The sequence below is a fragment of the Colius striatus genome, chromosome 18 (assembly GCF_028858725.1).
Source record: "Colius striatus isolate bColStr4 chromosome 18, bColStr4.1.hap1, whole genome shotgun sequence".
Classification (NCBI taxonomy): domain Eukaryota; kingdom Metazoa; phylum Chordata; class Aves; order Coliiformes; family Coliidae; genus Colius; species Colius striatus.
This window is the reverse complement of record NC_084776.1, coordinates 3350088-3367132: the sequence shown is the minus strand read 5'-3', so window position 1 is coordinate 3367132 and position 17045 is coordinate 3350088. Positions and strand designations below refer to the sequence as shown.

The window sequence follows — 17045 nt, the reverse complement described above, 5'->3', positions numbered from 1 at the left end:
GCTTATTGTTGGTAGACTATTGGTCCTTTCACATCCAGTACGAGACCCTCACTGCCCCAAAGATCTCTGAGACAAACTTCTGAGTATCACAGAAACATTAGCAGCAGAGAAGATGATGATGCCACCATGATTAACATAGTGCAAACCATGTCAGAATACGAGCTCCAACAGTAAAAGGATAAAAGCTGAGGAAGAACACAAATTAGTGTGTCAAAGACTGCTGAGTAGTCAAAGATGACAAATCCTAAAACCACAGACCTCATTAGAAACTTTTATTAGATTTTGAGAGAGATGAACAAGTGGAATCCCAGCCTGGAAGTACCTTTGAACTAGACACGTGGAAGATGATAAATTGAGGAGACCAATCCAATGGAGGGAGAAGTGACTACACTTTCCAGCCAGCAGCTTCAGACTTGCCAGATTGGCTACTGGTAGCTGTGGTGATCTCACTGGCTGAGCAAGACAGAGATCAGAGAAGCATCTCTGTAGTCCTTTGCTTCTTACCAGCTACTTGCACTCTGCCATGCACGAGGATATTGCCCTGGCTCCCACACTTACTGAGCTCTCCCTTGCCACACATTAGGATCCCAGCTCTACGTCATCATCAGCAGGAGCTGCACACATAGTGTAAGGTGTTTGCATTACCTGCACCTGATGTTTCAAAGTTTCTGTTATAAGTGGCATGATGCACGTTTTAACTTCAGTTTAGTTATGCAGATGGACTTTTTCTTCCAACTTTTGCAAGCAGACAGTAAGTATTATCTCAAGAGATGACAAGTTATCTTGAAGGGACTGTACTGTCTAATAATGTGCTTTGAAGACTATTAAGGAGGTCAATCTGTCCAATTTGTTTTAATTGAACTAGACACAGATGGTATATGATTTAATTTAATTAGGCTGTAGATAAAGAACATCTCAACATAAGGCATGCCAGTCAAGGATAAATCATTAAATATCAGCATATACTTGAAGATAAATAAGGCCATAAAACTTGCTGCAGAACTGAGAACATTAGTGCAATATCCCTTTCTGCCAAAGGATCAAAAGATCGGTCCCAGTAGAAAGAGTAAGAAAAACTTCACAAGGCAATATATAAGTGTGTAGTAAATAGATAAAATAGAGTGTTTTGAGAAAAAATGTACTTATTACAAAAGTATTGCTAGTTCTTTCATTATAGAGACATAATACAATCAGGCATAGTACTCTACCACAACTATAGTTACAATTAAATAGATCACTCTACCCATCCGTTAGGAAGATCTGATTATGGAATATCATTAGAAAGGACTTAATTCAATTTTTCCTTTGTTTTTTGATTGCTACCTATTAGTTTTCTGCTTTCATTGACAGACTTCACTTTCACATTGTTATCTTTTAAATGAGAACAGCATTAACAGACTTTCACAAGCCAGCTATACATAGATGATTTAGCACAAGGCTGGAGATATGGGAGAAATACAGTTAAAACATTTTTCCCTTGTCTACTTTTTCATATTATTGTTCCAGCAACAAACCAACAGTTTCCTGCCACTGGCCTTATTTACACCTCCACTTTTTTTTTAACTGCAATGAATAAAATGTACACAAAAGCTGGGGGTGACCGTGTAGCACCGTATTTTAGGCAAAACACATGATGCTCATGGGCACATTTACCTCAGCAAACATTGCAGCCAATGCAGCTCATCACTGTGACCCTGTTCAGAGTCACCCACAGAGATCACAGTGGTGACAAGTAGTTCTGCCAGAGACATCCAACTGCAGAAGAAATTTCTCCTTACTGTGACTATTTGAGGCTCCTAATCCAGAAGGATAGCAGCAGTACATCATATACCCATGGCATCATTTCACATTCCACTTCCTACTAAATGAACGATGCACTTTTTATCTGATTTTATAGGCACTGTTCAACATCATTACTACAGCAGCAGAGTGTGTTCCCTCCAGCATCATCAAAGCCAAAGGTATTCCTGCTGGGGGGTGGGGGTTTATAGAAGATGCACTAAACATTATACAGAATCAATGTTTTCCTAAGCACTGTGAAGTGAATGGATGCATCACAGTCTATTTTGGGTGGTTTTAGGTTTTATTACAGTTGTAATCTTGCAAACTCTTTATTTTCACGTTAGAGAAACAGTTTAAATCCTAAGTTTGTAAGTCAAGCACAGTTCATTAAGCACTGAGAAGACTCCCACTGACTTACATGCAAATTTGGTGCTAATGTTAGAAATGCCTAGAAACCCACTGTTTGAGACCTTTTCCTGAATCTGCCTTTACCATCAAGATTTCCAAAGCAGTATTTTGCTTTGGAACTTCAGTACTTTTCACAAAATTCAACTGTTATCCCCTTCAATTCAGTTATATAGTTTTCCTTTAAAAAATAAGTCCTATCTTAAAGTTGGTACCCTGAACTGTATTACTTGCAATACTGAGTTATTTTTTCCAGATATTACTGTAACTGTAATGCTTTTAAAAGATATAGGTACCATAAATCCTTGATGATGTAAAGAGACAATGTTTATGCATAAACAGGGATGAAACTGCAGAAGAAAAAGCCAGCACAAACAGCAGACATACTATTTTAAACAGCACACAACACACTCACACACTCCCAGATCAGGTATTTATGATTTATTAGCCTAATTTTCTAAAGCACTGAGTGCCTGCCTGCAATTCCCGTTGACTCTGCTGGTGAACACAAGCACTAATGAGCACTTAAAATGAACAATATCTGTGTGTATATATCAGATTTGTGTGCATGGATGAGGAGTTTTGCATCTCTTGAGAGCAGGGCAAGTTCTGCCAAAAGGCCTAAAGTAGACAAAAAATGAAGTAATCTCATTTTAAAGATATCTTCATGTGTGACATTCTCAGAAGACAAAAAAATCTTCTACATATTAAAGAGGAACTTGATTTTTAAATGTGATCATTTTGAACCACAACCTCAGGAAATGTTTAATTTTTGGAAGCCTGTATTGATCAAGATGCATTGGTCTTTTCTTGCACTGACTAATAACCCAAATTCTTGGAGTGAATCCCAACAGTATTGGCAAAACAAGCAGTAATGAACCTGAGGGAATGGACTACTGTGACAGGAGCAGCCACATTAAAAAAATAAAATGCCATGCAATTACAGCTAATGTGAAAAAAATTAAACCAGCACTTTTTTCCTCATTCATTTTAGAGCTACTTGAAAAGAAACTTCTATTATAGTAGCCATTTCTAGACTATTATGTCACTAAAGCGACTCAATTTCAGTCTACAACGTCTCTCCTTGATTGGGTGCCTGGAGTAGTTCAGGTATACGTTCTGGCACAGAAGCTGCCTCCCCATTTGACCCAAGGGCTTTATCATTGTCAAATACAAAGCACTGGGAAACACTTAGATTTGATTTGAGCTTGTAAGATCAGTAAACAGCTGTAACTTCTCACAGAAGAGCAAAGGATTAGTCTGGAATGGTGGAATAGAACATTTTCTGCTCTTCTCACTCTATAATGCTCTTCCAGCAAATCAAAAAAACCCAAAAAGGATGTGTTTTTGTGTTTCTCTTAATTTCACCTCTGTGTGGCACGTTTCTAAATTAAGCACGTTAAATATAAACCCATTTGTGTTTGAAGTCTTTCACATTCCTTGTTGCAACTCCCCTTTATGTAGGAATATTAACAAAGTCTGTTGATTGCATAGTTCTTTTTATTTTCATGAATGGTCCAATCATGCTCTTGGCACATGAAGATACAAGTAACAGATGTTAAACAAAACTCCGAGGGATTATACATTTCTTCTAAAAGTTACAGGACCACTTGCTTTTCTACTGTTTTAGTTTCTACTTTTCCCCACTGTCCTTCTATTGTTTTCTTTCCTCTTGCACCCTTTAGAGGCCAGACCCATTTGGAAGCTATTGGCATGTCAGCAGCAGATACCAGCAGTATGCAGCAGAGTATGTTCACCTAGTTGCCAATACTAAACCCAAGTACTTTGTTAAATCTCAAGATTGGGAACAGAATTTCACTTGGTAGAACAAGATCAACATGACTAAATGAATAAACTTTGAAAATGTCTCTGGTTATTCGAGTTCTATTTTGCTTTAATTAATTAAAAAGCTTTTTAATATGGTAATAAAGGAATGTTATTAATGTCTGTTGAGGAAGGGAATTTTAGGCTTTAGATTTAACAATACAACATGACTCATTTACTCATAAGTAGGTCAAGCTGTAGGTATTAATACAGACCTTGAAAAATAAAAGTGGATTTTACCTAAGAAAAGATTTTATAAAGAAGAGTTCTCCAGGTTTTCTTCCTGTTGCATTCTAGGATTGGAGGGCTCAAATGATCTTTAATTAAATACAAAGAATTTTCTCAGGAAGAAAACAATCATTTGGGATGATCCCAGATTTCAAGTTTAGGTTTGAGATTTCGTTTTTAATAAACTCTTCTTAATTACCGACCACAAAGTTAATTTGCTATTATTCTACTAGTGCTCCATAGTCAACAGGGGCTAACCCAAACAGCTACTGTAACAACCAGGTTTCAAAACCCCCTAAATTTGGGGATTTTTTCTTGTCTTACTTTTACTTTTTTTCAAAAGGTCACAAAAGTAGCCAAAGCTCTGCATATGCTTTTTATAACTATTTTTATAGAGGCTTTTATCTCCTTTCTAGTCCATTCTCTGCTGGTCTGATGCTCCTGTTGCCATAGAAACAGGCCTGAAGGTAGCTTTGTTAGAGATTACAACAGTTTTCCCAACACAGAAATTTCTTTCATGCCTTAGTTCAGCAGGTACCCTTCTCATGGGGACAAAAAGGAAAAAGAATAAATCAGTCTCTGACTTTTATATCTATTAAGCTCTCATTACTAGAATTTATTATATGCTTTAGCTTTTAGTTTATGAGCCTTGCCTATGATCAATGGTACTTTAAGGATTAAGTTTCATTAATTACACGGGCCATGGTACAGTTTATTTATTTGTGAGAGAATAGTGGAGATTAAATTATGAAAGGAATCATGACAATAACGTTGCTTCAACAGTCCATCAGGATTCTGTTTGTCAGCACAGGTAATATGCAGTTGGTTTAAAATCTGTTTGTACCCACTTTCATTAGTCTGGTATAAAAATCCAACCTATTTAAAAAATGAGAAAATATTTTGTGGCAATGATATAAACTAATAGATGTTCCCTGAGATCATTGTCCATTTCAAGACAAATCAAATCTTTTCCAAAGGCTGAAGAAATATCTGTGAACTATTTGGATCTCTTAAGGGTATCACCACCATAAGGGACAGTAAAAATTCAGGGGAAGAAAAATAACAAAAGCATGCCCATGAATGAATCTAAACTGTTCTTGCTTATGCAAAGAGACCTGAATGCTTTACTGGGATCAGTCCGAAAAACAGAACCCAAATGGCAAAGGATGGCAGGTGACAACCAGCCAGGATGTGTCTCTCTCCCTCTCTTCCCTCCTTGCTTTTTCTCTCTATTCCAGGGTCAAAACACCTTGATAAAAGAAACTTGCTCTCTCTGACAAAGTACAAGTTGTTCTTTTTTTAATCCCCAACCCTGTAAGTGGTTCTCTGAAGTTGTGTGGTTTATACTAAGAGACTGAAGCTGTATCAGTTTAACTCAGTAGCAATTAGCAAATTTTTCCCAGCATCCCAAGGAAATAGCTACCAATAATTTACAAAGATAGGTATGCTCTCTGGTGACACACTCTAGAATTATTTGTAGCATATGGGATCTACAGTGCTTTTCAAAATTAACCCACTCATTTTATTCCAAATTAAGCTTTCATCTAATTTTAGTGTAAGAACTGCCACCTCAAAAAACTGACAGTGCTAAAAACATTTGGCATTCTGCAAGGCTTCCTCAGTGGTCTGTGACTGTATTCATTCCTCCTAGTTAATAAGTTCAGTGGGCCATAATCAGATTTCTTTTTAAAAATGTATGATTGTGGAGGTGGAACCTGATAGAAACATCTATGGTACATTTTACACATTAATAACTCATGTAAGAAAAGAGGTTATTAGTAAGTGTTATGCGTTCCTCTCCTCTAAATCCCAATATCAGGTCATATTTATGTACAGTTTAAAGACTGACACAACAAACTTTTGCAAAGGGCAAGTATGAGATGACAGGACATAACTGAATTCAACTTATATCACACAATTCAATATGCTCAACAATTGGAACATCGACAAATATACCCCTAATAACGGCAAATTGGAAAGTTTTGATTGTGAAATTAGCACCCAGCAGATTGCTTAATCAGTTGTAGTTACTGCCACTAAAACTGCAACTCTATCAACAAGATTTCTTTTTACTATTGGGAATAACTTTGCTGAGAGTTCTCCTTTTATAATATCACTGCCTAATTGTTCTCGAACGCTCGCTTGTGAAAATCACTGATATTTTTAGATTCATCATTTATCTACATTTCCTCTCTCAGCTGTAGTCTCTGTTTAACTATTAACTCTTACATGGATCATCTGTCTTATACTGTATACTGCACAGCAAAAACCTAGGAAATCAAAATACAACTCCTAATTTTTTATGACAGTAATTCAGCATCTGAAATGCTCTGGGTTGGGAAAATGAAAAAGATTTTATAGCTTTCAAAAGGTATGAACTATCAAAGCTCAAAGACTATAAAAAACCCTGGTTAAACTACCTGCCCAGTGCCTCAGGTGCAAGCTCCATAAACTGAAAGAGCTGCAATGGAGGACTCAAGCAAACGTGCCTTTGGAGTCACATAGTTCGTGTAGGCAGTCACCCAGCACAGATTTCCTGTTGGAGGGGTTGGTACAAAGAGAGGATTCATAAAGCTCTTGTGAATGCTGCAGTATTCATGCATCTTCTGCAGATGGAAAAACGAGGATGGTTAATTCTGGAATTGCACTGTAGGGCAGAGGGAAGGGCTGAGAATTCCAAGCAGTTCTAAAAGTTCATGAACCTGTTCCTTTGCAATCTAATTCTCCTTCTTGAGGATCATTCACTATAACTAAAAAGCCATTTTAGTTGCAATAAAAGGAGTCTGCACTTAAATTTTGGAATGCAATGTACAAAAGCTTTCTCAGTAGAAGAGAAATGCAAACATCTTCCAGTCCATGAATTGCTCTCAAGTAACCTGTGGAGTTGCTTCCAACTATTAAATGAAGGCATTTGGGTGAGTGGTGCTATGAACACCCCTGTACATTCAGCTAAGAACACTGAAAGGCTGTCTCAGGAGGAGCACTGAGCTGTTGTTGATCAGTAAATAAGCTGAGCACGGACAGGGAGCAGGTGAAGCACACGCAGGCAGGTGAGGAGCAAATTTCTGAACGGAGGCAAAGCCTGGCAAGTGGTGATGAACAGAAGGTGGAGAGGGTGACATATGGCTGGATTTTATTTATTGTAGATGGGTGGGAAAATAGTACTTGGATGCTGAAGTATCTGGTAAAGGAAGAGGAACATCAAGGGACGCACAATGGAGAAAACTGAGGCACATCCTCCCTACCACAGACATGAACCTCCTGCAGATGCCATCTGAATATGAGCAAAATACACACTTAAAATATACAGAGCCCTTTTGGGTAGATTTCCTTCTTTAATTTCTCTCTCCCTCGTTAAAAGGAGTGTTACCTCAGGAATGATTCAGTTCAAATTGAAATTTCATTGCCATTATACTTGAATGCCCACACTTCATAATGAGCCCCTATAGCTGGCCACAGTACCATTCATCATCCATTTTTAAAAACCAGAAAAGTTACACAAGCAAGTTTTACCTACAGTTCATTTTTAGGGCTTTGAGGTCAAAACTGTAAGCATTAAACCTTTATTTCTCCAGAAACTACTTTGGATACTCTGCAGAGGTTCAGAGCTCAGGGTAATCACAAGGAATGAAATATTTATTTTTTTGTAATAAAAACATCCTTGCTGCCCTGTAAAATTCATTTTAAAGTACTGACTGCATTGACTGTGGTCTTGTTTGCTTTGGTAATCTAGAACTAGCTTTTTGGGAAAGAGCAGCAGTAACATAGCAAGGAATATATATATTGATCAAAATATGCTTGCAGTGTAATTGTTTTATAAGATACTACTTACCTTCCACATCTAATAATGCCCTTGTAAACATAGTCATTGTGATTAATGATATTCATAATTAGAAGAGAGACATACAGATGCATTGAGTTGATATCTCAATTTTTAAATAGAGGAGGCTTTGTATTTTCTTTGTTTGGAGTATACAATGAAAAATGTATACAATTATTGCATCAGAGCTGTTTAAGAATCACTTGGAAAAATTCACAGAGGCTGCTCTAGGAGATAGCATTTTTGTTAATCTGGCAAGCATGAACTCTTATCTTGCCAGATCTTCCTGCCTTTGTGCATCTTTTCATAATGAAGTGAGAAGGCTTTTTATCTTAATTAAAAAGAAAATATTTCTAGGACAAGATTGCCTATTATCCAAAATTCAGAATAGCAAAGAAGCCATCCAGAATCTCGGTGGCTTATGGCTGGATTCAATGTTAAAGGTCCTTTCCAATCAAAACAGTTCTAGGATTCTATGATATTTATCAGTGCTGCTTGTTTGTTGCTCAGATCACTCATGATGTTTAAAGATCAATAGTTGCTTTTCATTGCAAAAACAACTAAATGGTTAAAAGCAAATCAGACATCCCCTGCTGCTGCATTTCATTATCCTTGGAAAAACACTGCGAAGCTTTCTGATTAAAATCCCTTCCTAACTAGTTCTGCAATAAGCCTTAATGCTATGCTTCTACTTACTGACTTTTCTTTTCATGAGTGTTTTGTTTTTAATTGCCAAGACCAGCAAAGCAACTCTGTTCTTTTGCTCTGAAACGAGCCTCCTACATGTAAACAATCTGGAAGCACAATTAAAGGTCACTTGGGGAAAAAGAAAAGAATATGAAAAAGGAAAATTAATGCATTTCAGCATTACTTAGAACTGAACAGAAAAGGAAATCTGGTCAAGACAACTAAACCCTCCAGGATAGCCCAAATATATTGATTTACTCTTGCTTAGTATAGAGGTGTGCCATAAGGAAGGGGATCTTTCATATCATTTCTATCACAACCACAGCTGTCAAATGGAATAATGTAATACCACAGTAAATATGGACATAAGATACCAACCCAGGCTCACTGCTGTCATCCTGTAAATTATCATTTACAAATTCTAATTCCCCACTGGTTGCCCAGCATATGAATTTTTTGAGGATCAATTTTTCTCCTCCAAACTCTAAAGGCATAGAAATCATAAAATGAAAAGCATGACAGAACCTTAGAGGACCTCTCTCACCTCTCCCCTACGTGCAATGAGGGCACAGATAATACCTACAGCACTGTTTCAAGAAGCAAATCCCACACAAAAAACCTTAGTTTTTTCCTTTGGTAACCTATTGCAGCAGTTACCTATCATTACACCTAAAAACTTTCCCTATTACATAGATAATCCTTCCTTGCCACAAGCTGCCTGTGTGACACCTGGTTAAAACTTAACAGACATAAAGGTCATGCTTTAAAGACCTTTAACATTTTGGTTCTTTTATAAACTTGTCTCCAGAAGAGCTTTAAAATTCTACACAAAACATCTCAGTAAAAAGCAGAAGAATAATTTCTAACATATCCCTGCAGGAAATTCATCACCTTATTATCAGAGGTGCACTGCTGGCCAGTATTGAGTTTATGACCCATTAAAAACCTTGCTTCATTTTCTTCTGCACTGGTCCCCTCCTAATCAGTTCACATTGATTTATTACTTTTCTTCCTCTATTGTGGGATTTTGTTTAATTTGTTTTGTTAAATTGTATCTTAATTAATGAAAAAAGAAAACATCTGAACTTCAGAGCTCTGCTAAACTCTCCCTACTGTCAACTGCTGATTGTGTAGCTAGCTGGTATTCCAGTATCTGCACCAGCTCCTGCAGCATCCCCACAGAACCTCACAGTTGTTCAGATTTAGGCTGATTTTTCCAATGTGTTTAAGATAACAAAGCTCCCAAATAACTTCAATGTCAAGAGGCTTACTGACTTTAAACTCTTTTCCCGATTTGTCACCTTCAATACTCATGAAGTCCATCACCCTGCCAAAGGGGATGAGATGGCTTTGCTGTTTCATTTCCTGTATTTTACCAATTCATTCTCTTCTAGGTGCTTAAATAAGAACTCACTGCAATTCTGAGGAGCAAAGTCAGAGTTAATGTCCCTTGACTGTACAGGCACTTGCTCTCATTTAGGTTTTTTTTCATTTTTCTTAATTTCCATCTATTCATTTTGCTCACAAATGTCCTTTGGATCCTACTTTACTATCAACTGAAAGGAAAATAGGGCTGATCCACAGATGGATGTGTCTGAGTTCTGGTGTACTCTATACTGAAGTTTTGTAAACTAGTACTGAAAATAATTAAACACTATTTTAAATTACTGGTGATTTTGGGGTTTTTTGTTCTATGTGGCATGGAATTGGAACATTTTAATAAACCACATGCTGTTTAAAACCACTCTCCAGTCACTATGTTCAGGGAAAAGGGATTTAACTCTTAATTTTAAGGTATCTTTTTTGAAAGAAACTTGACTAAATATTTCTTAAATATACCTTAATAAAAGTAGTTACAACAGAAGTTACAGCTGAAGTTGTTATAGTTTTACAGTAATTTACTCAAGTTTTAAAGCATTTCATCAACAACTTTAAACAGTTTTTATGAATACCAAGCCATCTTCCAAAAACAAGTATCTGAACTGGAAATGATGCTTCATGTCACTTTAGAATATAAAAGCAGTAGGAGATGTTAAATTGTACTCAACAGCATCACCATAAAAGAGTTGGCCATGAAGAGAAGATGAATAATTTCTACTCAAACTACAGAGAGTCATTAGAAGTAAAATAACTTCCTCAGTTGGGATTTTGAGAAGACACCAGAGCACACTCTTTGCCAAGTATTAAAGAAATGTAAAAATTTTTGATTGTGTTAATTCCTGTTTCATCTGGAACAGGACACTGTTCCCCTGCCACCAGCGTTTCAGTACTACTCAAGGACAACCACTTTATTCATAGGCATTATTTTCATTTTGGCACAAACACAGAGCTTTCAGCCTCACATTTCACCTAGTTTGAGCAAAAAGAGGTTGATTTTAAGCTGTTGTCTCTTTTGCACCCACCTTTACTAAGGCATTATAATATTAAAGGCATAAAAATAATTCATTCCTCCTTTTTCAGCAATAGAATACTGTAGCAAATAAAAATGTTACATGAGAAGACAATATTTGTACACCACTATTTTTAGCACGATGCAGACCACAGGACTTTCATCCAGCCGAGGAGTCGGTTTATTAAACACTTGGCATGTAAGGAAATAAGAAAAGGTCTGTGGACAGCACAGTCTGAAATCCCTTTTGTTTCCTGAGTGACTGTATTTAAATATCCTGAAATGTAAAAATAACTTTTGTGGCAGCTGTTAAATATATTTGGAGAAATTACTGAAAGTGTCAGTGGAGCTCCCTGTTTGTGCAGGGGATTGCTGCAGCCATAATGTGTCACCAAGTGTTTTGAACATACCTATGTGACAGAAATCTCTCTGTATACCACTGATTTCTTTAAAGCAATTCAAGTCTTGCTTTCAAAAGAGCGTTATGTTTCAGATATACTTCGACCTCACCCTTCAGCCATGTGTACACATTTGGCTTTCATGGAAGTCAGAATGAAGTTTCTGTAAATGCTGTGGTTTCTCGCCTTTGGAGTCTTCCTGACCGACTAATAAACCCCACAGCTCAGAAACGGTGTATTGCTGGAGGCACACAGCGGGAATGCTGCACTCCCTCGCCTCAAGGCAAATCTATAAATAAGCCCTTGCCATCGTGTCCTAGAAACCTCAGGCCTCAGCAGGGACGTTTATGAACACTTACCTGCAAGAGCTGCCTGCAAGAAATGCCTCCCTTGGCTGTGAAAGCCAGTTCTGAGTGGGAAATATTTGGTGTTTTGAAATGTTTTGCCTTCCAACCTTGACCATCACCCATTTTGGGGCAGCTGACTGTTAGACCTTGGATTCTCCTTATTAAAGAAAACAAACTGAACTGATAATTATTCTAATGATGTACTCGTAAGGATTGCCTCATTTATGCTAAAAGTACAGGGCATGGTAATTTAAAATCATTACAATACATAGTAAATATGATAATATATAATTATTACCATTTGTAATTATTACTCTGGAAAGTTTCTTTTTATTAATGGCAATATTACTCCTCCAATTAATGGAAAGGTCACATCATTCAAAGCCACTAGAGCATTGAGTATGCAAACTAATTGTGCACCTGCACAAAATAATTTAGAAAAGGACTTTTTAGTATTTAAAACTCAGCTAAATATTATGATAAGCTTTACAGCACACTACATTTCAGAAGGAAGCTTGTGCTAACTCAGGAATGTTACTGAATTGTACACTGTAAAAGGGTATGGGCAAACATTTTAGTAAATTAAAGTATGACATTCTACAATCCTCAGTAATAGGACCCACTAATGTAGCACAATTTTAATAAAACATATTTATTTTCTGTTTGCTTTTAATCTTCAAAGTGTTTTTGAGATATCACTCCTGGGTAAATATTGAAAATGATCATTTGGTAACCCAAATACTAAAATGAGGCATTAGGCTGATTTATGTAATCACCAAGGTCAAAAAATCAAATCACAAAATGCAGTCAGCAATATTAAAGACTATTAACAACCTGCTACAGAACAGATTCTACAACCATGCTGAGATTCTCAGTAAAATTAAATGGTCTCACACACAAAGGCATGTTCTCATGTATGAACTTCAGGAGAGAGACCCTGAAGAAATGATGTTTCAAAGTCAAAACCACTCAAGATTGGAGCTTTCATGATTGTTTTAATAGTAGAGCCTCCTTTGACAAAATGCACTAAAGAACACTATAAGCAAAGCTAGACTGAGGGCTGGCTTCCTTCCTGCATTACACAGAGAGGCTCTGTGAATGCCTGTAAGCCTCTGCATTGCCTTCTGAGTGCTCTGAGTGCTTCCGAGTGCTCTGCTCTGACTTGGTTATTGTCAAAACTCTCTTCCTTTGACTTCTGTCATAGAAAATGACCTTAGCTTAGTTAAGCAACTTCCTTCAAGAAAGCTGTGCTGTCTGCTAAGTGGAAAGAGATGCTTTATGTACAGCCCTGAATAACTGTCACAACTCCTGAGGAACGCATCAGGGCTGCACTGGTATTTCCTATGCCCTGCTCCCATCCAACGTGCTTAATGAAGCTTTGGCAGTGTCTCTGTTCTTTGCACAGGTTATCAAAGTAACAGCTCTGTGCTTGAATCCTGACTTCTTGAATCTTACTCCCTGACTTTATCTATGGATGTCCTTAACTTCTGGTGACTGGCCCTTAGCTTAGATACTCAGAATCTCATTGTTGGAGCAACACTCTCTTGGAGTGTCCTGGCTAAGAGGTGGCAACAAGTAACCAGCATTGCACAGGAGCAGCTGATGAAAGATGAAAACCTGAGGTGAAGAGCTAGATGAAAAAAATGGATAGGAAGAAGAAGATGGCTGGAGATACAGATATAAATGAAATAACAGAGCATTTCATGAGTTAGCAGAACTCAACTTGGAAAAAGATGAAAAAGTGAAGTTTCAGTTACAGTTGTATTTTTAGTAGGATTCAGTTGATCGTAGCAATGATATTTCAAGTACTGTGAAGCTTCTTCCATCACAAGCAGTTGACAAAGTAGTGGTAATTGAAGCTAGGTGATCTCTGGGAAAAGGTCTTATTCAGGAGCAGACTCAGGAGAGGATCATGTCTCCATAAGTCAAGAGGGGGCAAGGGGAAGAAACAAGATGGATGTTGAGGTCTGCAGTGAGTGGTTCTGCCACCAACTTCAGTGTGCTGCCAGACAACACTGAGATCTCACTGTCACTCAATTCTCTCTGTGATCAGAGGAAAAAGACCAAGTCCAGGTATGACTGAGGTCATGTAAGACCTGCTTTAGTCTCTGTAAGCAATTGTATCAGCTAAACTGAACCAGGTAACTACAGTTATAACTGAAACATTTTTCTTATGTATCTAAATACAGATCATGTGAAAGGATTAAAAACTAAACTCCTTTTCAAATTCTCCTCAGCTCTTTGACATTTCTCTGTATTTAAATATTAGAAAACTTTCTAACATCTCACATTTTCCACAACCCCATGCAGCTTCTGCCCTTATATTGTTCATTGATCTAATGGCTAGCATATTAGAACAATTCACGAGAAGCTTATTAAAACCTAGCAAGAAAAGTCTTCTGGTGCATTTCATCAGAGGAGATAATAGCCTACAATCTAGAGCATGAATATGTTGTAAGAAACAAAACAGAGCTGTTCAGACAAAGAACACTTGGAATGTATTGTTCCCATAAGCAGATGTTCAATTACTTCACTGTAAAGTGGAATTTATAAAACTCAAAGAGACGTTATTTTTATGTGAAAAAACAAGATTGGTTGTTTATTTGAGCAGGCTGACACAAAATTCCTGTACACGTGTCTCACCATATAACCAGATGTGTTGAAAGCAAAACCCGGTTGTTGACCAAAAATGCTTCATGTATATAGAAGTATTGACAGAAGAAGGTAGAGTGGGTGTATCCTGACTGGTATGCTAGCTCAAGCATGAATAGAAGTGTTTTAAAAACCTATCTCACATAAGCCAGCTGACACAACGCTACATTATCATCTAATTGGAGCTACAGATCCTTGTGTGCAGAGAGGACAAGGAACAGAGTCAACTCTGAACATGTATCTTAAGATAAGAAGGACATAAAGAAAGCTCTGGAAAAGCCTCGAGCCTTTCCTGGCCATTGTTACTATCAAATACATCCAACATAAAGCAAACTTGTGTTGTGTTTTGAGGGAGATTGTTTGTGGTCAAATGTTCATTGTTACTTTTCTTATAAAAAATAAATCTTTCATTCACTTCAGAGCTGTTAAAACTCACTTGGACTGCAATTACCAAAATGAGCCTATTGATACTGGTAATTCTTTCTCATAGTTCAGTGTTGTTCAGTGTAACAACATAAAACTATGTGTAAAAGCAAGATATTAAATGTCAATGTACTTACATCAGTGTCAGGTCCCTTGTCAGCCCCAGGACAAGAGAAGGTAACAAACTCATGGCATCTCTTATGAACCACAAAACAGCAAACTAGTAAGAAAAGGGAAACCAACTGTTAGAATGGCTTAGTTTGGTGTCTTCTTTCTGTTTTAACAAACATAATTACAGTCTTATAGTCAAATATTTCACCTGTAAGTCAAGGAAAGAAAGCAGAGCCTAATGTTAAATAAAGACACAAAGGCAGACATCAAGCAAACACAATATAATTACACAGAAGGATGCATATTTAAAAATCAAAGGATTCTGCACAATGATACATTTTTAATGTTTAAGACAACCCATAGTGTTAAATATAGTGTGAGATGAACAACTCCACGAAGCCACATTTCCTGAATCTAAACCTGCATCTGCAACAGGAATGGTCAATGTGCATTCAGGTAAGAGCTGGAGGCATGAACGAGGAATGTTAAACTGGAATGAAACTCATCCTTGGGTATGGGACTTATTCACCTGCATGCCTTGGTGAACCTGTCTACGAAAACCCAATGTCTTTACTAATTATTTCTGTGACAAATCAAAGCTCTGACTGAGGACTGTTGTAGGGAATGAAGTGTTCTCATATCAGAGGAGAGATAATGGCAAAAGAAAATTAGTTCTCGATTACAATACGACTCACATGTAAAAATTATGAATGACCTGACAGAACTTTTTCTTTTTGAGATTGGGAAAGCTTGCTTTAATCTCATTATGTCATGTGAAGAGGTCACAGGTTGTCACACAGCACAGGCCACACATTTCCCCCCAAACCACACAAACAGAACAACTTATTTGAGTGTGCTTGCTTTAAGAAGAAGGCATTTTAGCTCTTCACCCTCACTACAGGTTCTTTCTTAATGTTAAGCTTAGTTCAGGTATTTCAAAATCGTTCCACATTTCAAAAGAGAACAATCTAGATGTTAGATTGTAAAAGTCTTGAAATACACACTATACCATCAAGCAGTGAGTTGGAAGGTTGTAATGAAACGATTCAAAAGTAATTCACAGTCCTTTTACAGACAATACATTGACTGAATGCTTGAACTTTCGTATTTCCAACACATCAAAATCCCACTAGTTCAAGGGACACTTGAATAAAAGAGATTTCAACTGACTGGCAATTGTGAACACTGAATTTTCTCAAGTTCAGTGGAAACCAGATTAAATTTTCTCAATTTTCCTAATTAGCTCATTCCAGGAAGCTTTAATAGTTCTCTTTCCCATTTAAAACACATATAAATCTCTTTTACCTAATGAAGAGAGCTGAGAAAGATGTTAAGAAGTGCACCTTTCTGTCCCTGCAGCATACAACAATGATGCACCATAATTCCAGGCTGGCCTCATTTACATCCTTAAGTCAGCTGTCTGGCTTTACAGAAGTCTAATCGCCCTTATATCTTCCCCAGTTATTTTTCATACTCATCCCATGCAGCAATTGTTTCCAACTGTTCTATTTCTGACATGGCATATGTTTATTCTTTGGGCAAATGGAATGAAACGGGCTTTGCTCCACTGATTCCAGATAAGCTCTGGCGACTTCACACGAGCCAGAATTCTGGCTCAATGCATGCTGCCCACTTGGTTGTCTAGTTTGTTAATCGATCTAAATCCCAATGAATCCTGCAATTATAATTTCGAAGGTTTGTTCCTACCAAATGAAAGATCACTAAGTGGCAATTACCATTGATATTACTTGCAGCTGAAAACCGTTTCACTTCCAAATTGCATTCTTAGTTCCAAACCTTCCACTCTTGAAGACAATAGCCTGATTTATGTTTGCTGGAGTAAATCACAAGCAAAAAAATCCTTCAGAAAACAAAAAAGCTAACTAATTACTTTTGTATGCAGTGATCATACAGTTGCAAAATATAACATAATAATCTGTGCAAAAGAACTTGAGGAATACCTCTTGAAAGGCTGTCAA

The 17045-nt window shown here is 37.2% G+C and overlaps 1 protein-coding gene across 1 annotated transcript in view; it reads right to left on the bottom strand.

Moving 5' to 3' along the window:
• Positions 1-17045, bottom strand: part of PRKCA (protein kinase C alpha) — a 141982-nt gene that overhangs the window by 71246 nt on the left and 53691 nt on the right. The window contains exon 3 of the mRNA XM_062010577.1: positions 15093-15175. Coding sequence (XP_061866561.1) covers positions 15093-15175 — 83 coding nt within the window. The remainder of the gene's footprint in view (positions 1-15092; positions 15176-17045) is intronic.